This window comes from Chroicocephalus ridibundus, chromosome 5 (genome assembly GCF_963924245.1).
Source record: "Chroicocephalus ridibundus chromosome 5, bChrRid1.1, whole genome shotgun sequence".
NCBI classification, from domain to species: domain Eukaryota; kingdom Metazoa; phylum Chordata; class Aves; order Charadriiformes; family Laridae; genus Chroicocephalus; species Chroicocephalus ridibundus.
The window spans coordinates 20,281,153-20,302,750 of NC_086288.1; the positions used below are offsets into that span (position 1 = coordinate 20,281,153).

Here is a 21,598-nt window from a genome sequence, read left to right on the forward strand (position 1 = left end):
TCTAATAATAAAGATGTACTTTCCAAAGACAAGAAAATTCAGAACTATTTTCCAAGTAAAAAAATCATAGACTTGTATTCCAAATAAAGGTATCCTATGCAGCTACGGTTTAGAAAACTTGAAAATTCTGATAGGCCATACATGTCTTGATTTGACAAAAAAAATAAAAATTGAAAAACTAAATGAAGGAAAACATGGATGAGGCATTCAGTATCCTTTAGACATTGTTAGTTATTATTCAGCACTTAAAATTTAATGTCCTATCATATTCAGAATATACCACTATGCTTTATGCTGTACTTCAGTAAGAATGTATACGGTCCTACAGATAAAACTTGTTGGTGATATCAGCCTTACAAAAGTCTAATGAAATTCTGTAGGTCTAAAGAAGAAATCTTCTTGTCCTACCTTTCTGTTACAACAGAAAAGCAGATGCCTTTTTCCTTTAGCCTTAAAAAAGATGTCTGTTTCAAGACATGATTTGGCTGGAAATGTACAGTAATGCCAGACTTAGGTATTTTTATACTGCAAATGGGGGGGAGGAAGGTGGAAAAAGGCATATTTACCCCACTCATGCTACTGAATATTTCCCAAGAAGGGCTTTTCTTTTTTCCTTAAGTTGGAAATCCTTCAGATTCTATTCCTGATGAATTAGCATTTCATCATATACAACTAGTATACTCAATGACATAAGCTCTGCATCAAGAGCAACAGCCTACAGTCAGGTATATGTCACTTTCTTTCATAGCAGAAAAAGCTATGCCTTTTAGGCCAGGAGAGAAAAATCATCACAAAATATTTATTACAGGAAAAATAAGTCCACAGTATTAACAATCATTGGAGTACTCTCCAGTATCATACCTTTATAAAAGGCACTTCAACACAACTCTATATTTTGTTATGCACAAATTCAAATGGGAACAGGACTTCTATTCTACATGGTAAACAAAACTGCAATAGACCATTGGATAAATTGTATATTCTAGTACACCATCACTAGAGGCTCTCATCTTAATAGGTCAACAGGGCAGGATCGAACCACACCACACTGATGTTTTCTGATGTTGGTTGCATGCTTATATAGTAGAAATAATTTTTGCATTTGCTGAACCACATGAAAAGAATATTGAGTTGAATTACGTTCACTGTAAACTACATTTTTGTGGTCTCTTGTCTAGATACTGATGGGATCCTTGTCAGTTGTAGACACCTCAAGATCTGAGTGGCGGTATGTACCTCTTGCTGATGATAACCTTTCTGCTGTCACATCATCATCTTTTGGTAACAATAGTTCCTCAACATCTTAGATTTATTGTTTCCCAAAAGCACAAACAAACTTCATATTTAGAGTAGAAGAACTACTAGTAAATCACAGGGTGTTTGATTTCCACATTAGTATTATGAATAAGCATGGAATAAACAATATTACTACCTGGAGACTTGAGTAGTCTCTAAATAAAGATCTGGATGTTTGGACCAAGCATTACCAGGATACAGATAGAACCCACATCCCACCCTATGCAATACAAATGAACAGCATCCTTGACAGCCGAGGTCTTAATGCAACAAAACACTTAATTTAGAGACTGTTCTTGTACTTAATGCTAACTATGTGCTTCACTGTTATTTAGATCAGGACCTATCTTTATAGAGAGAATAAATTAACATGAAGCCTGAACCAGCTTTTATCCTCAGGAGAATAAGTTCAAAGATCTGAAGACCCTGAAGAGGTATTTGTACATTAAATGCTTGAAGGACAGAATCCCATTTCCTTCAATGTCAGGATAGTATCTCTTGTATGTATTTATTGGATGACTTCTCTTTGCGTACTTGCTGTAGGTATTAAACATGAATAATTTTCATTCAGTGATAAAAATTAATCCAAAATGCTGTTATTTCATCATATGTGCTTTAACAAAAGCATTGTAAATACGTTTGGTTCTTTTTGTGTCTCTGAACACCTTTAATTAAGTTAGGGTAACAGCAAAGGAATAATTACAGTGGTGTTTTTCCACTAAATCAAGAACACAGAGTGCTATGACAGAAAGCATTGGCTATACATGGTCATGCACTGATTGGTGCCACGACTAAAGAGGCACTGAACATAAAAGAAGTGATTAAGAGTACCTTTCCTCTGCATGAGTAAAATAGAAATGTTTCTGTACAGCTCTGCTTTGGTGTAAGTAAGTGGGAGAGGAAAGCTGGCAAGCAGAGCTATGCAAAAAAACTCTATTCTGCATAGTTGAAGTGCCTTTTTCATCAATAATGTCTTTTTCAAACAACCTGAGGAAAAATTTTTTTCCAATTTTTTGCAAATTTTTTTGAATTTTTTTTTCAAGCAAGCTCTGACACACAAAAAAAAAAAATCACAAAAATACTATGTTTGACAAAGTCCTTTCTTCTCTCAAAAACCGTGGAAGAATTAAGCCAGTTAGATAAACATACGCACGTGAAGAACAGGAGACAAAAAAGGACAGAGAAGACAAACAGATTATCAAACTGAATAGCTGAGATTTATCCTAGAGTACAGAGATTTACCTAGTACAGAGCCAACCTTCTCAGCAGAACAAATATGTACTACTCCTGAGTTAAAAAATACAAAATAAACCTTCCAACACCAGTCATTGTTTTGTGTTAAATGCTCAGATATAAGTAATAGCTGTTTCTTTTCTAGAATTATACTTTCACTTACTTGGACCCCATAAGTAATATAAAGGGGAAAAATCCCAGTGTTTACCATAATTCCATTTCTAAGAATGCAGCATTATACTTACCCCTCAAAAAAATGAAGACTGTCCCTAATGTCCCTCCAGCTAGTTAGATTACTGGTGTCACATCTCACCAAAAAAAAAAATAAAATATGAAGAGACAGAATTCAAACACAAAACACTGTTCAGAAGCGAGAAAAAAAATCATCTTTCATTCATGATGGAAAAATATGCACACAGGTTTGTGACTAATATATACATATGTGTTAACTAACTTAATCTAACCGAGACAACCAAAAATTGGACAAATCAATATGCTTTTTTCTTCATATCACAAAATTAGTTTCAGCCCCATAGACTTCCAAGCTTTGTGGCCAAGCAATTTCAAGGGTAATTTAGAAATACAAAATTGGCTATAGTGCCGTCTCATGACTCCAGAGCCTGCATAGCACATGCTGTTCAACTGGAGACAAGACAAACTCCACAATTTTAATTACCTTCACTTCTAGTAAAGGTAGACAAAGGGACAGGAAATTGTAGTCACAGACTGCAATGTAAAAGGCTCCAACTCACAAAACCAAAAGCTAAGATAAAATAGTTTTAATTTGCATATTTCTGTGAAAGCATCTGTGTATGTACAGTTATGTTGTTTGATTCATCATTAAGTTTATTGGAAGTGCAGCCAACATTTCTTCTGTTTAAGAACTCAGATATTTTTTTACCTTTAAAAAAATCTCAGAACATTATCTGACATTTTAGCAAAACAAAATTAAAAACATTAATAGAAAAATACAAAATAAATTCAAAATAAATAGAAAAGTAATTTTTGTGATGCATTCTCTATTTTTTATATTTACTCTCATTCTTATAACTCGCAGTAAGCTGCTGAAATTCACTTCTATTTTTTCTTTTATTATGGCATGAACTGCAAAAATGAAGTACAAGTATATACTGTACCTTGTTTTACCTGTAAGGAACACACACCTGACAAAAGGCAATCTTCACATCCAGAGTAGGTTCACCACAATAATACAAGAAATGGCGGCTCATAAATACCTGCAATTAAAGAAAAGTAAACATAGAAATTTTGTTTGTCTGCTGATGTGCAAGTACAATGCAGGTCCATCTACATTTGGATTATAAAACTAATCCAAGTTGCTACCCAGATCATGAACAACAGAAATCAGTTAGAACATTGAACACTTTAAATAGGCTCTAAATTCTTTCTGATGCATGTCAAGGTTATGGGCTCAAATATGACTTGGTTACATCTGCAAAATTTTATAGTAACTGATGCCATTACCTCAAAGTTTATTGTGTCACTTGCATATTCCTACATCAACAAAAATAAAAATCAGGTCAAGAATGTTCTAAACAATGTGGGAATGAGAGACAGTTATTATTATGAGGAGAAAAAAAAAAAAAGTCCTAAGGAAAGTTAGAGAAATTGAAAGACTAATTATGTCTCTTTATAAATTCATGGCACAACAACTTTATGAATATTACATGTAATTCTAGTTCTCATCTTAATATCTTACAACTATAAAAGGTACAGAAAAGGGCAGTAAGAAGGGTCCAAAGCACACACAGACTCCTTGCATGAAACAACTGCACAGACTGAGAATTTTTTTAGCCTAGAGAAGAGCTGAGTGGAGATATGCTGGATATCCATCAAGTGGCGTACGGAAAAGTGAAAAGGAAAACACTCTTCTCTGTTTTTCTTTTTAAACAGAAGAAGTATGTGGCATTAAACTAAGTTATCAAACAACAGATTCAGAATCAGCAATAAGAGAGAATTCTTGTATGAAGAATTATGTTTTGTCGGCCTGTGAAACTCCCTGCCTCACATTGCTGTGGACATCAGAAGTACGATTAGGCAAATTCATATAAGAAGGAATCTGCTGAAGGCTATTAATCTCAATAATATCACCTCTGACTCAACATAACCCTGAGTCACAGTCTGCCACTATATGCTCACCCTATTTTTAGATTCTTTCACAGGCATCTGATACTGGCAAAGGGACCCATACACTAGACTAGACAGCTGTTTTAACTTAATTCCATAGTACTACATTCAGCTCTGACTAACCAGTCCTTTCCTAGCTGCATTCCATCAATGTAAAAAAATCCACAGAAAAGCTATCAAACTGAAATAGGTAGCTACGTCAAGAGACTTTGGAGCATATTGATTTTGCTGCATAACTCCATTTAAAAAAAAAAAGAAAAGAAAAAAAAATTTTAAAAGTACAATTAAAAAACCAGCAACTTCTAGTTAAAAAGGAATAAATAATACAGAACTTCGTGTTTTTCTTTTAAATATAAGCTCATTCCAAAGACTTAACAACCAAAAAAGCACAAGCATCCCTCCATTAAGATATAGCCATGATTCTGAAACACTATGTGCGTCTGCGCCGCTTGTTTTCAAGAGGAACAATTAAATTACTTCAGGGGTAAATGCCACTAATAAGACAAGACTTAATTTGGAGTAACTTTCATCTCATACAGATTGATCAGGATTTAAGAAACTACAAGAAAGTATTCACTAATACTTACCAACTTGAATGCATCATGTGCTTGCACGTGTTTAATTTTTAATGAATGAATGAATAATCCTGTTATAAAGGCAAGTGCATGACCTTTTCTGCCTCACATTACAGTGTCTCAGATTGCTGCCTCATTGCCCAGTGAGTCATTACTAGAGCATCACATTCCACAGAAGATTTATATTAAAACAAGAAGGAGAAAGAAAGAAATAAAAAAAGCTTTTAACATTAGTCATATTGCCAGCGATTTCTGGAAAGCTAGCAGATAATTACACTCTCGTGTTGCAGATATATACACTATGAAATCCTATTGGCTGAATACATCATATTGCTATAATAATCAATGATTGAAATGTCATTAGTCATAACATATGACATTCAAGACAAAGTTTAATAGTGGAAAGTGAAGAAAGGAAGGGAAGGAAATTGGGGAAATTTGATTCTTCACTGAATTTGATGCAACGGTTTACTGAGAAGACACACTTTGTATTATATATGCATTATTACATAGCTCCTACATATGCATTCATACACAGCTCCTCCACTTTCCACAGGAGTGACTGTAACTGTTAATAGTCACCCTGGGCAGAGCAACAGACTGGTGAATTTTATGAACTGGAACACATTTTATAATTTATTATGTTGTCCTTGTATGCAGTTACTGCTTATAAAATAATAGAAGTATGATATGTTTTAATGGCCTAGATCAATACTCATATTTGTCTGTACATGAGATATATCAAATGAATCACTACAGAGCTGAGCTCCTCCAATTGTACACCAGGAATGAGAACACCTTGCTGTAGCACAGAGGTCTGTAAGACTGTATACCCAGGGTAAAATAGATTTGAGTTCATGTTTTACATCGTGCGTGTCTTCCTATATTGAATTCATACAAGACTCTCTTCAGTGCCCTCTAAGTAATCACACATGTATGTAACTTCTAATTTCTTCATGCAGGAAATACATTCACACTCAACTGCGTAAATACCTTTGATCATACCTCCTCTGGTGCTAGCTGACACCACGTCACTAGAGACGTTGTAGAAGTGTCAGTGTAAAGCAAATAAAGAACCTGCCTGATGCTGAGATAATTGTGTCACAACATAAAACAGTTATAAAACAAGAAGCTACAGACAAATGGCATCACTCACTAGGGATCTGAGTTTTGGGTGAGAGCATAAGCATCCGATATTTCTTTACCCTACTTCTGACGCCTTCTCTTTTCAACCTTGAGCAAAATCGCCCAGGGTGGGAAGAACTGGGAGAACGGAACAGTGCTGATACAACAAAACACCTCGTAATAACCCAGGCTGGCATCCCTCTGGGAAGCCAGAGATTACAGTAGCATCACAGGGAGAAAACCTGTCTACAGAACAAAATTTTCATCAGGATCAAGGCATCGGTATGCCAGAACCTGTAAAAACATACAAGTCTCAGCCTACTTTCAGGCAAGAAAAAACTAGGAGGTGCTAAAATAGGAGGAGGAAAGTAGACATGAAGGCAAGAATAAGAAAATCCTGAAAATCCTCTGAGCTGTACAGTGGCATAGCCCCAAAGTGAACTGCTGCCTGGGACTCTGAAGATACCACCAAAGGCGTGGCCTCTGCCTGGCCTGCTGCTTTGCCATCCTCTTCTTCACTCCACTCCTCCTCCCTTATCAACAGCTACTCTTCCAAACAGAACGTGGGCTAATGACTGCCCCAGTTTCAGGCCTGATCTTCCCCTTCCCTTCAGTGCTGCCCCCAAATCTGCCTTTTCTAGAGAAGGACTGTTTATTTTTAATAATGCTTATCTTTCTCTCCAGGAGTCAGGAGGATTATCTCATTATTATTCAAACAGCTCTTTGAAGACTGAAAGGATTAAATCAATACTATTAGTATAATTACTGAGAGCAGAGAGGAAATCACGCAATGACAGTAGACAAAGCAAACTAGAAAACAATAGTAACTGTAGTTCTCAAATATAACCTCCTGCAGTAAATCTTTCAGCTCATCCTTGAATTCTTTCCTCACCCTCAAAGCTATACTATGTTGGTACCCAGTGAATGTCTGGACAATTTGGCAACCAGTCTTTTGACCTAGAGAGCCTTGTTTTTCTTCCCAGACTGCACTATTGTTCACATAATTGGCTTCTGAATTATGAATGGAGAGCCTGTGTTTGCCTTTGGCCCAACAGATGCAAACTTTGAGCCTGAGGGGCCTGAGCCGTTGCTGTACTGGTCCAAGGAGAGTCTCAGCACTTGCACCCACCATATTGCCTCTAAGCTGCTTCTCTAGCTGCAACTGAACAAGCTCTCTTGTCTGGAGAAAGCATCACAGTCACTTTCTTTTCAGAAAATATTGCCATGATGGTTTCTCATGCCCATGTCTCCTAATCAACAGGCAAATCCCTCATGCCCAATGGATACTGCCTTGGCCTGTCAAAGCATATTTAAACTTTTTTTTGTGACAATTCAGAAAACAAATGTGGAGCCTCGGGAAAGTTCCATATAACTTTTTAATTCAGAGAGATGAAGGAGCCAACTGCCCTCCTGCGATACTGCTTTCTTCATCACAGCCTAGGCAGGTAGGACTCTTCACCTCACCCCACAGCAAAATCATCTATGTCACATACACCGATCCAGGGTTGAAACAAGGTTCTTGATGAGAAAAGCTGCAGCAGCTGTTTGACATGTATTTAAACAAGTGTTGCTGCCACTGAAATCAATCAAGTCCCAAACTAGCCCTGGTGGTGTTCTTACCACCTCCCACACTCCTGAGGCTGTACTCTGAGAGGTATTTACATGTCCTACCACAAAAAAAAAAATTGGAAACTAATTCTTCAAATCCTAATTTGAAAAATATCCCTGTGTAGAAAAAAAATAATTATTAAACAGTATGAGTTCCAATTTTAAGAGAAATCAAATAGCAGCTGAAGATACCATAAACAGTATGGCTACAAACTAGAAAGTTTTAACAGAATCATAGTATATCCCCAAATAATATGCTATAATCTATTCCCAGTCCCATCAACTCAATAGTAACTCAATAACTCTCTATATATTCATATTAAGAGCCAAATCCAGAATTTCTGCTTATTTGATATTACCATCCAAATACACCAGATATGCACAACAGGTACAGTGAATGTGCTCTCTATCTTCACAGGCATGTAGTTCTATACTTGTGCTACAAAAGGCTAGTTAAAGTATTTATTGCTGCCTCATTATATTTCATTCATGAGCAGAAAGACCCAGAGCATGAAAAAAATGAATGAAATAGCACAACAATTTAAAGTTATTTAAAAAAAAAATCCTGCCCCACTTCAGTGAGAGGGGGCAATTTATCAATTCAGCTGTCACTTAAAAACCTTCTTAAAAAACACTAATGTTCAAAGATTAACATTTATGAATTATTAATGCTTCCTGTTTTGAAAATGTCTTTGAATCTTTTCATGCATTTCCAGTGCTGGAATTCCTCTCTCCTTCATCTGAAAAGATATACTCTCATCACAGTGGCTTATCACTTCTCTGAAGCTTTAAGTAATGCTCTCACTCCTGTAACTGTATTTTTCCTTTACCAAAATTTGGCTACTCTGCCATATATATATATATATATGGCAGAGTATATATATATTTATTTATATATATATACACACACGGGTATAAATAACAAAGAGAAAAATAAAGAAGTTACATAATATTATCAGTATACTGCATCCTTCCGTTTCACATCTTTGTATCCTGAATGTATGAAAGAATGAAGTCCTGACCAATGTCACATAGCGTGAGAAAACACACTGGGAGAAAACAGTAATTTCTGACCCCCAGACTCCTATAGATAGGGGCTCTCTCTTCTTTAACAGGCTGGATCAAGAAAGAAGGGCTGCTATCTGCCCAAATTTTTCATATAATTGCTGCCAGTTATGATTGGATGTTGTGTCCAAATACCCTATCAAATTGGTCTTCAAAGACCAGATCTTCCGGCTTTTCAGTAATATTTATAGAGCTTAGTTTTTTTCCACATCTAATTTAGAGCACTGCAACAACACAACATTTTCTGTATCAGCTTCAATGAGACCCGCTGCTTGGCAAGAAGGTTTAAGACCAGATAGAGGATACATATGAACTGAAATTTGCAAGTGGATTAACAATAGACAAAGAAAGTGCCTCTACTGAGAAATAGTGTTTTTCTGTTGTGTCTATGCTCTCATTTTAATTATTTTTTGAATAACTGGGGAAAGCAATTGTGTGAATAGGGTAATTATTAAGGTTAAATCCCACCAGAAACAGATTATCTTCCACTAGGATGAGAAGTGATGACATGTAAAAATTCACAAGAGTCATGCAAGCAGCTTTAAAACTGAACTGCTGGAAGAGAAAAAGAGAGCGGTAAAGAAATAATTTAGGAAAAGGCTTTCGGAGGAAATACATATGAAAGGAAAAAAAAGCATACAAACGGAAAGGATAGGGGACTAATAAGTAGGTTGCCCTAATGGTCACAGCTCACATGCAGAGGACAGAAACAGATAAGCTCCAAGTCTGGCCTTGCTACCAGCTTCTTGTGTATTCTCAAGTCAATTACTATGAGTCAGATTTCTGTACTTAACAATACCTGGTGTAAATGCCCAAGTTATAACAGCCCAAGATATCACGTACCTAAGTAATATGTACATTTACAAACAGGTACTATCAAAGAAACTGCTCTTGTGAGATGCTGCAGCAGATTAATTAGTCAAAGTTTATGAGTCAAAGATTATGAGTTGTCACAATCATATAATCTTTTCATTTGTAGCTGAATATCTTCATTCTCTGATGCAAATTCAAAGAGAAAAGAAAATCTAGCCACTTCCTAGAGGCATTAGGTTAGACTTTTATGTTGTAAGCAGCTCTGAATTTGCACAGGATGAACCTCCACTGCTAAGTGTGCAAGACCATGGCTACTATTGTCACCAAAAAATGAAGAAAAACCAATTGGAAAGAGCTGAGCACAGTAAAACGCTTACTACTTGTCTACAATAAAATAACAACCTTTACTACAACCTTTACCACAATGGTAAAAACAAGATTATTTTTTTCCCCTGCGTTTTTTCTATTCCGGCATTTGATTTTCATCTGCTTTCTCTTTCTGGTAAAAAAAACCAAAACCAACAAAACCCAACAAACAAAAAGAACCAAAAAAACCCCAAACCACCAAAAAAACTCCCAAACAAAACAAACAAACAAAATCCCAAACAAACAGACAAAAAATTGAGGTAACGATCTCACAGAAACAAGCCGGACAATTTACACTTCATAGTTATTCAGAAATAGAATCACAGTACCACTCACACTGGAAGGGATCTTTATCCAACCTCTCTGCTCAAAGCAAGGACAGTTGCTTCAGTTGTTTGCAAAGTCAGGATGCTCAATCCCCACCTTTGTTTTGTATTTACATGTTAATACAGTAGCTACACAACTAAAAATACTATTACTCTAAAAAATGTAAGAGGCTTAGTTCTGGAGTACAAGCCTGTGGCCATGAGCAGATTACACTGTAAATTCTGCAGCTACAAAACAGCTTATTTCTCAAACAACTACAATCCAGATTCCTTCCCTTCTGCAAAGCTTTTCCCCCTCCTAAGCTTTAGCATTTGTAAATTTTAATTATTCCCGTAACAAAAATGCTACTAGAACTACTCATCTCAGGGATGCAAGTGGGATTTATTGCAAAATCAATGCAAACTGTTAATATCAAATGGCAATTGCATCTTGTTTAAGAAAACACAGAAAATATTTTGATACCTTCTGGGTTGTGTTGATTAAAACTCTAAATATATGAGAAAAAAATTCTCAATGGAGTAAGAAGAGGCCCCGTGTTTCTGATGATCAATAATTAAATTTAATATGATGCAAGACTGGAAATAACAGCTTGCTGCTGGACTATATGCATTTACCTATTCTGCTGTTATTTAGAATGTATATCACGCTAGCACAGAAAGGCTAAAGAAACCAAGACTCCCTTTGAGTCAGCCAGGGTACAAACCCAGCAAAAGTGGGTGTTTCCTTGCTCCAAACTAGTTGTAGTTAATGCTGGGTAAAAGTTTTTCAAAGGATAATTAGCTTTGTGATAAAATACTAATACAGAATGATTTTCAGCCTAGAAGCTGATGCACAAACCTGCACAATGTTTTCTCCTTTAGCTTCCGTGGCTGTCTGCATACATTAGATGTAGCACATGTACACTGATACTACAATCACTGTGTTCTACTTATCCCATGTAGGTTTGTTTTCCCTCCTCCAAGCAGGCACTTCTCCTTAAGGGCTACATCAGATTTGGCCATGAAGTTCCTGCATTAATCGAGCCCTTAACTACGCAAGAACTGAAGTGCAGCACCTACGCTTTCACCAATGCCCAACTTCCCCATGCCTGCCACACGATTTGGAAAAAACTTAGCTTACTATATTTAGCAGCAGGACCAAAAACAAAACAAAAAGAAATAATATCTATTACTACAAGGAATAATAATGATAATTATATATCCAGTGAATACAACTAAAGTTCTAGGGTCTGATGAATCAATGAGAGGAGAACTATTTAAAGAAAACATACCTTGTGCTGCTGAGTGGTATTGCTGCAGCAGTGTCATTTGTTTTCCCATAAGCAAAACCAGAAATACAGTATCTGATTAATGCAAAGATACAGAATCGTGAAGGTTATTGTTAGTTAACTGTTATACAGACGACCACAAACTAACACATTAGAAAAAAAATTTATAAATTTGTGAACTTCCACTTGACAGGTAAGGAGTGATAAAAACCAAGTCATGTTCCTGTTAGGTACTTGTATACAAGTGAAACAAGGAACGGCACATTAAAACGTAAAGGTTAACTGCCACAAGAAAGTAAAAAAAAATTTGTTTTCTTTGTTCTGTAGCATTGGAACAAAGCGACTTTGATGAAGTCAGAGGGTGAGAATTTCAAAGATGGTAAGTAAATGTAAATTTCCTTTTAGACCAAGCAACTGATTTATTGTTGCAGAAAGTGCAGCAAGGCCAGAAATTGAAGAGAAGAATTTGAGCCTTACATGAAAAGCAAAGCTATCCAGATTTATAATAGCTAATGGTTACGGCAAATAAGATGTTCTAGTTTAGGACTTCAAGTAGGGTCCTCCTATTTGAGACCTACTGTGCAGATAATATCCTATATGGTTATTTGCGGATTCTTATACTTAGCTGTGAATCTTCTGTGAGAGACCATGAGAAGCAGATACAAACAGGACAGCCAGAGCACTCCCATATTCTAGCTTTGCTGTAACGGAAACTTTGCATCTCTGTTGTATGTAGCCTTTTCAAGCCTCTGCCATTTCAGGAGATGTATTTAGAATCTCTCTCTGTTTCAAAGTTCTTCCATTTTTAATAGGCTGTCAAGGATTAAATAAAGGAACTGGGACCAGAGATAGTGGGGAAGAGTGTGGACCCCATGGCCAGTCTCCATTAGCCTGGGATGCTGGCTTACTTCAAATATTACCCCACAGAACACTGACCATCGCAGAGGGCCTAGCAGTCTATTTCAATGGGCATGGAATTCAGGGAGCTGGGATGTGGCACACTCAGAATTGTGCATGAAAATAAACCTAGCTTTGGTTCTTTTCCCAAGTGTGAAATTGCCACCAGGAATTATACGTGACAAATTTAGCCTACTTTCCTGTACCATGTGGCACAAAACAACTCAGGTGAAGCTAAAATAGCAACACTGAAAAAAAGATAACTCTGCTGCAAAATACTTTCCTGAAGTTGTTATCTTTTTGTAGTAAATAGAAACATTACAGCATGAAAGACATTGCATTTTCATGGGCCATCACGTTCTTCTCTAGTTGCAATTGCAGACCTATTTTTCTACTTACATTTCCCAATTTCACTTCCTGAAAGGAAATTGTTCCCTCTCTCTTTTTGAGTGTCCATCACATCAGATCCTTGGAGATACACAACAGAACATGGAGAGGGTGTAAAGACATGTTGGGTCCTACTTGGCTAAGAGGCAAAAGATTCACTGATTTAAGGGAGTCAGGGATTAAACTTTTACATCAGACACTATCAATTCAGAAAAGTGTGTTATTCATTCCAAATGGAAAATTTTAAATGCAGTTTTTCATAAGCTGTTTGTTAAAAGAAGCAAAGAGAGAGGAAGAGAGAAAGTGATTCATGGAGGTGAACTGATACAGCAACATGAAATTTTCTACAGTACTGAAATGGAAGGCATCATATAAAGATTCCAGTAACACTGTAAAAACCGTTCTTCACATGACTGCAAACTAAGCTGAAGGTGTAAGGGCAGAGGTGCCTTTACATGCATGCTCCTTTTAACCAAAAAGAGGCATACTCCTTTTAGCCAAAGAGCTTCTCCTAGAGCTTTGGTAAGAAGAAAGGAACCAAAGATGCCAACTCGGCAATTTTCCACACAAACAGTTTGGGAAAAGAGAAAATGGAAAGCAAAACAGGCTGGTTTGTAATTTTGTCCTCCTCATCACCATGAAGACACAGAGACACTAGCCCACACATCTTTCTGGCCATAGGGAAATGTGGTGGGTTGACCCTGGCTGGATGCCAGGTGCCCACGAAACCGCTCTATCACTCCCCTCCTCAGCTGGACAGGGGAGAGAAAATATAACGAAAGGCTCATGTGTCGAAATAAGGACAGGGAGTTCAGTCAGCAATTACCATCATGGGCAAAAACAGGCTTGACTTGGGGAAAATTAATTTAATTTATTACCTATCTAATCAGAGCGGGATAATGAGAAATAAAAGCTAAATCTTAAAACACCTTCCCCCCACCCCTCCCTTATTCATGGGGCTTAACTTTACTCCCCGTTTTCTCTACCTCCTCCCCCCGAGCGGCACAGGCGGATGGAGAATGGGGGTTGCGGTCAGTTCATCACATGTTGTCTCTGCCACCCCCTCCTCAGAGGGAGGACTCCTCACACTCTTCCCCTGCTCCAGCGTGGGGTCCCTCCCAAGGGAGACAGTCCTCCACAAACTTCTCCAACGTTCTTCATGAACCGCTCCAGCACGGGTCCCCCACAGGGTCACAAGGCCTGCCTGCAAACCTGCTCCAGTGTGGGCTCCTTTCCACAGGTCACAGGTCCTTCAGGAGCCTGCTCCAGTGCTGGCTTCCCACGGGGTCACAGTCTCCTTCGGACTCATCCACCTGCTCCAGCGCAGGGTCCTCATGCTGCAGGTGGATATCCGCTCCACCGCTAACCTCCACGGGCTGCAGAAGGACAGCCTGCCTCACCATGGTCTTCACCATGGGCTGCAGGGGCATCTCTGCTCTGGTGCCTGAAGCACCTCCTCTCCTTCACCGACCTTGGTGTCTGCAGAGTTGTTTCTCTCACATATTCTCACTCCTCTCTCTTCTGAGTGTTGCTGGTGTTGCACAGGTTTTTTTCCCCACTTCTTTAATACGCTGTCCCAGAGGCGCTACCGCTGTTGCTGATTGGCTTGGCCTTGGCCAGCAGTGGGTCTATCTTGGAGCCGCCTGGCATTGGCTCTATTGGACACAGGGGAAGTTTCTAGCAGCTTCTCACGGAAGCCACCCCTGCAGCCCCCCGCTACCAAAACTTCACCATGCAAACACAATACTCCCTGTTATGGTTAAACAGCAATTTGGAATTGATTCTGCCAGGCAGAGGCACACAGCACCATTTAAAAGCATGGGCACCCACACAGTCATAGGGAAATGCTATAAGTGCATTAAAGCAGAGATACAGCGTAGATATTTCAGACAAACAGGTAATTGTCTGCCTCTCCTATTGTCATGTAGCTGACAGAAATACTCGACTCTGCTGATGAACCAGAGAGTCCAGAGACAAGGATAAAAGTCTTTCAAAATCAATGTAAACACACGAGGTCTAATACCTCATATGAAATCAAGACTTTCACAGGTACTGAATGTAATTCAAATGTGAAAAGACATCAGGAATGGTATTCTTTCTTGTATCTCAGCTCCCCTCAAAGCTGGGCAAAGGGGTGAACAGCAGCAAGTATGTATGTCTGATCCAGTGAGCCAAGGACAGTACAGGAACAGTTTAATTTACCCGGGTACACCAGATGGATCGAGGACTTTTCTCCTCTCCCCAAAACACTGCCATTAATAAGGTATGGTATATCCCAGCAAGAGCAAGCTGAGCATCCTTCAGAAAGTCTTTGCCACCAGGAGAGCTCTGCAGTGAGTAATGACAGGAAGCAAGAGTGAGCAAAAAAACTAAAGAATAATTTAAATGATAAAGCTTTGTATTACTTTGAAAGAGTTTGGACTGTAAGATCCAAGATGGGTACCACAAAGTGATACATTACCATGATCAGGGCAAACACATATTTTACGTGAGTTACTTTTACTAAAGAATTTAAGAAGTTCAAGAACACAACTTTATTCTACTTTTGACTGCCTAATTGTAAGAGCAAGAGTAATGCTCAAGCTCTTCCATGTAGCACCTTCTTACGTATTTATCCAGATATGCTGCAATCCATAGCTTGCTCTTCTAATGTTTTTGGCTTCTTCTTCAGCTGTGACTCAATTAGCTGAGCTTCCCCACAGCTAAAACACCTTCTGATGTCCATAGTGCCAAGCTTTCTTTAGGCTCACAACAAAATAGAGATGTAAATACTCATTATTTTGCCCAGCCCTTCACACTTGATTAATTCTGCTCCCTATAAATCATTAACCCATTTGCCTAATACTCATCCCAGTTAGACTATAAGCTTGGAAAGTATAAACACTACACATTTAGTAGAGCTTCATGCGCTTATGCCATCAGATCAGTATTACACAGCAGTAATAATAATCACATCTCTTACATGTGTGGATAATGCACATGGTCATCCAAAGAACAGAAAGCTCTTAAGGGAGGTATTAAACCCACATGCCCTTTTTGTTTGAGGAAAATCTCAGTGATTTAGTGTGGGCCCAAGGCATAAATGCTTCCTAGAACTCCCATGAGGACAGTGCAGCTTCCCATTAGCCTCAGTGGAAGTCTGTGCTCATAAAGCATAACACAGCCCTTGCACAATTCCACTGGAGCACTGGCATTCACTCTGCTAAACTAGAAATGTAAACATGAATGAAAAATTTAGAACTTGGTCATATGCCAGGGCTCCAGAGTTTTAGATTAAGTTTTCAGGGTTCTAATGTTTTTCAGGTGGCTGCCTTTATCAAGGGCTCAACAGGGGACAGCAGTTGGCCAGTAAAGTCACACTTGTCTCTTTTCTTGCAGCAGGCAAAGAATATATACCACAAGAAAGCAATTGCCATTTGAATGAGCAACAGACCAGCAAACATAAGGGTTTCTGTGTTCACTTCCTAGTGCTTTTACTTCAGCTACAAATGTAAACCTTTCCAGAACTGGGCAGAAGCCAGAAGCTCCTTGTGTAATTTTGCTCTTACTCAGTTCCTAGCTTCTAGACTTTTCAACAGGTATGAATATTATAAAAAACATATGAAAATATGTATTTATAAAATATATGAATATTTTTCTTACACACTACCAGACAAACGTCTCAAGCCTGATGTACTGTGACTCTTTCTAGTACATTCAAGTTCCCACACTACTAACAGAGCCATGGGAACTGCATTTTCCGATCTGCAGTATTTCCAAAACTTTAAAAAATATTTCTAAACTAGAAAAAAAACCTTAAAAGTCAAAATTTCAAGCAAAAAAAAAATATTCCTTAGACTACAGGAAAACACAAATGAATTGAAATTTTTAGTCTTTGATTGATTTTCTTTAATTTCTGCCCCCCCAAGCAAATGTTTCTATTTTGTTAAAAGCACTTTTTACAATGAAAAGTCTTCTACCAACATTTTCTTCAACAAGCTGTAATTAATAATATCTCCTAAACATACTTCTGAGTCTCAACCCTCAAAGTCCAAAAAATACATGCTCACGTGTAGCCTGCTTTGGAAAAAAAAAAAAAAAAATGACGGAGAGGTCTGTGAGGTGCTTGTGCCATCTGAATGTTGCCAGTCTGTTCACTGCCTTTCACTCCAAAGCTATGCTGTCTGGCAGAAAGAGCTGGTACTGTTTATCAGAAATGGTAAAAGAAAAAAGAGTAGCCATTTAGAAGGTAATTGGAAATACATTAGAAAAAGAATACAGCAACATTTCCAGCATGTGAACATAGCAAAATGGACAGGACAAAAATGACCGCTTGACAGGCTGTGGCTTGATCACCATCTTGTAAATGCTATAATAGGCTTCCTCTTCCCAAGGTTAGGTGTAGTATTTTTGCTGAAGTTATACAAAAACAGTTTACCAAAGTGGGGCAGGGGGAGAGGAAATCCATATTAACTTTTTATCCACAGAACAACTCTATTCCATGTGAATTCTTTAAGATCATTTATTTCAGCGCCAAGATGAACAAAAGATGCATGTTCATAAATTCCCTCAAACTCTTTCCCCTAGTCTATGAATAAAATCATTATTTTTCTTCTTAGAAAGGCAACAAATATCATGGATGTTTTTCTGAAAGAGACTGCTGTTTCAGGCAATTTTAGGAAAGTAACCAGCCGTTGAGAAAAAGAAACTAATAGAAATTTGTAAAGACATATGATATGCCAGAAGAGGAGCAGCTTCTAGGTCACTTCATAAAATGCAATAATCGCTTCCAAAAGAACTTATCTGAAGAGAAGACAGATTGAAGAAATATTGAAACATGAATTGAGAAATAAGCTAACGAGAACTTCCAGAAATGACTACTCCCAATTTATATTGGACATGAATACATGAAACAGTGAATGAAGTTTAAAGTTCCAGATAACTGTTATAAAAGCATCCATCACTGACAGTTTCTTTTATTGCTGCTAATTACACAGAGCTGGCAGCTGAGATTATGTCAACACTACTAATAACATGCACCAATCCTAATTCATTCATATTTATCATATTCTTGCCATTGTCCCCTCATTTTACCCTCATCTTGTCATTTACCCTCATATTGGGTTATTTCTACACTGCAATCCAGATAGGAAGTGCCAATAACAACCTTTCAGTACCTACCTGGAAAATACTGGGCCTAGTAGCTCAACCTATCAACATTTTTTGTAAATATTCAGGAAAAAAAATTCATGTATAAATGCCTGGTCAGTTGGCCTGCAGAAAGCTCTATGCTTTGTCCCTAATTTGCAATTGGAATTTGAACTAGATACTTTGAAGTCAGTTAAACCATGTTTCCTCTGGAGCGACTGTCTACTGTGTTTACTACATCATCTACTGAGTGAACCAGCTGGCATTCTGTGACCCCCAATCTTGTCCATGGGCTGCTGACATTGAGACACCTGCCCTTATCTACGGCAAGTGGCCACTGCTCCCACGATGACACAGGTGGAGTAAAAGAAAGACACTCTTTTGTGCCTGCACAAAAATCACTACCATTACTGCCTTCATAGAGCATTTTAAGACAGACCACCTTTCTCTGTTCCTATTTCCAGAAGGTTAGGAAATACCATTATTTCTTGTTCTCTTGAACCTCACAAAGGCCATGAGTTCAGAATATAAGCACAAGCTTTGCTGTCTACTTTTCAATGCCAAGCTGAAAAAATGCACTGAAGGACACAAATTTCCTGTATCATAAATAAGTTTGAGCCCTGCTTCTTAAACAAAATCAGATGCCCAGAGAATCAGATATGACTGTCCCTACATATTTTCTGATATCATTTCCAGCTTCCATAGAAGATGCATATAAGATAAATCAACTTAAATCCAACTGACCCGACATCATTTGTAAGGAATTACCCTGCTATGAGACAGCTGACTGATTTCTCTTCTCCAATTCAGAGTGGTAGCATGAACTACTGCAACACACCAATGAATGTCATGAAGCTGCTTCACACAAAAATGACTCACTGTCCACAAAAAACACCTGAATTTAGACTAGAAATTTGCTTCACATGGTTTCCAGCCTCCTGTAGACTACAGATCAGAGCATACTTTCCATAAACCCTTTGCAACAATGTGCATAGTTCATGTATTTCCTAGGTAATTGACTGGTTACTGCTTTTTCAGCAAAATCAGTAAGAGACAGGTTCAGTGATACTCCACAAGGAGGAAACCCGATGATAAAAAAAAACTTTTAGACTTCCCTCCCCAACAAAGTACAGTGTGCTAAGCAAAAGTAGGAGCTAAATGTTTTACAAAAACAGGTAAACAAGTTTACAACACTCCTCAAGAGCTCTTTCACACACATTTACAGATAATAAAACCAAGGCACCATCAAAATAAATGACATGTCCCCTCAGTCAGGAATAGTGGCCTGTGTGCCTGGTTTTAATCCACCTACTGAAAGCACCACTGAAAGCTAATATAAGATATGTCAAATTCCTAAAACAAAAGTTAAGAAAGAATAGGTTTCACTGAAAACCATACTTCTGACAGCTGCCTCAGAAACAAAGGATCAAAGTCCAATTTTGCTTGCATAGCCAAGTGCTTTCTTTTTTGTATTTCATTTTTGAATCTAAACATTTTGGAGTGTAGAATTGAGCAGCTGAATAAACTGATCTATTTATCTGTAACCCCTAGTATTTTTTCATCATCTTTTGGATTTTTGGTTTGTTTTGTTTTGTTTTTTTTTGTTTTTTTTTTTTTTACTTTCTAACATCTATTTTTTTCTAGGACATCTTTCTGGATTTTGGCCTGAAATCATATGGATGCATGAATAATAACAGACTCCATATTCTTTTGAGTAGCGGGGAGTTTTAAGTTGGCCTGAGCAGAAATTTGTGAATGATGTTGGGAAACAGGAAAAGGAATATGACATTTCTGAAGCACAAGGAGCCTTTAAAGCACTTGTAAGTGTGGCTATAAAAGTAACCTTCCCCCCTCTCCCACATCAGTAGAAACACCTTTTATCAATCATTCCATGTCTCCCTTGACCCTCTTTGTCATCACTACTCCGTTCTCCAGGGCATGGCAAAGAGGAAGGCCTAAATTTTCAGAGAATCACAGAATGGTAGGGGTTGGAAGGAACCTCTAGAGATCATCTAGTCCAACCCCCTGCCAAATCAGGTTCACCTACAGCAGGTTGCACACGAACACGTCCAGGTGGGTTTTGAATATCTACAGAGAAGGTGACTCCACAACCTCTCTGGGCAGCCTTTCCAGTCCTCTGGCACCCTCAAAGATGTTCTTCCTTATGTTCAGACAGAATTTCCTGTGTTCCAGTTTGTGCCCATTGTCTCTTATCCTGTTGCTGGGCACCACTGAAAAGAGTCTGGCCCCATCCTCTTGACACCCGCCCTTTAGATATTTATAAGCATTGATGAGATCCCCCTTCAGTCTTCTCTTCTCCAGGCTAAACAGACCCAGGCGTCTCAGCCTTTTCTCCTAAGAGAGGTGCTACAGTTCCCTGATCATCTTCATACTCATCTGGACTCTCTCCTCCTGTAGTTCCTTGTCTTTCTTGAACTGGGGGGGCCCAGAACTGGACACAGGACTCCAGATGTGGCCTCACCAGGGCAGAACAGAGGGGGAGGATGACCGTTCTCGACCTGCTGACCATGATCTTTTTTTAATGCACCCCAGGAGACCATTGGCCTTCTTGGCCACAAGGGTGCATAGATGGCTCATGGTCATCCTGTTGTCCACCAGGACTCCCAGGTCCCTCTCTGCAGAGCTGGTCTCCAGCAGGTCAGTCCCTAACCTGTACTGGTGTGTGGGGTTATTTCTGCCTGGTGCAGGACCCTGTGTTATTTAAGTACCTACAACTACCAATATACAAGCTGTAACCTTAAAACCAAACAAAAGGTAAAATCTTACACCAGATCCTGACATCACAAGAAGTATTTTACAATACTGGATTTTTTTAAATTTTATTTTTAACCCAGATCAACAGCTTGAATAACAATTTTCCAGAGCGCACTGTTTACCAAACCAGTTGCTACTTTCACAAGTTTAGTTCTGTTTGTTTGTTTTCTCTCCTTTGTTTTTGGTTTGTTTGGTGTCTGGGGTTTTTGTTCTGTTTTTAGTTGGGGCTAATAGTAAAAGGGTCTTTTGCTTTTTTTTGGCCTGAGCTAACTACCACTAATAATTCTGATTATTTTAAAAGTAGAGTTGTAACTCTACACCACAGCTTTTTAAAATGGTAACACTTACACTGAAGTAAAATTCCCCGTATATTAAAGCACAACTGTATTATCACAAGATCTTTAATATAATACTATTTCACGATATTTACAACAGCAAATAAGAACTATCCACAATGGTTACCATAAGATGCTTGAAATCTGGCTAACCATCACTGCTGTTTTCTTGTTCCAAACTTTGCCTTCAGCTGCCATTTGTTCTTACCTAACAAGCCCTTATGTGAGTTGTACAAGTGCAGTTTTCACCCTTCCTG

At 38.2% G+C, this 21,598-nt stretch overlaps 1 protein-coding gene across 7 annotated transcripts in view; it reads right to left on the reverse strand.

Annotated features, from left to right (window-relative positions):
* The window catches only part of MAPK10 (mitogen-activated protein kinase 10), a 171,137-nt gene that overhangs the window by 84,570 nt on the left and 64,969 nt on the right, over positions 1-21,598 (reverse strand). For 5 of the 7 annotated variants that reach the window (XM_063335101.1, XM_063335094.1, XM_063335095.1 and 2 more), the window contains one exon: positions 3,693-3,764. In XM_063335101.1, coding sequence (XP_063191171.1) covers positions 3,693-3,758 — 66 coding nt within the window. In that variant the 5' untranslated portion in view covers positions 3,759-3,764. Of the gene's footprint in view, positions 1-3,665; positions 3,765-21,598 lie in introns of all 7 variants that reach the window. The other 2 variants (XM_063335098.1, XM_063335096.1) reach the window with 1 other exon arrangement.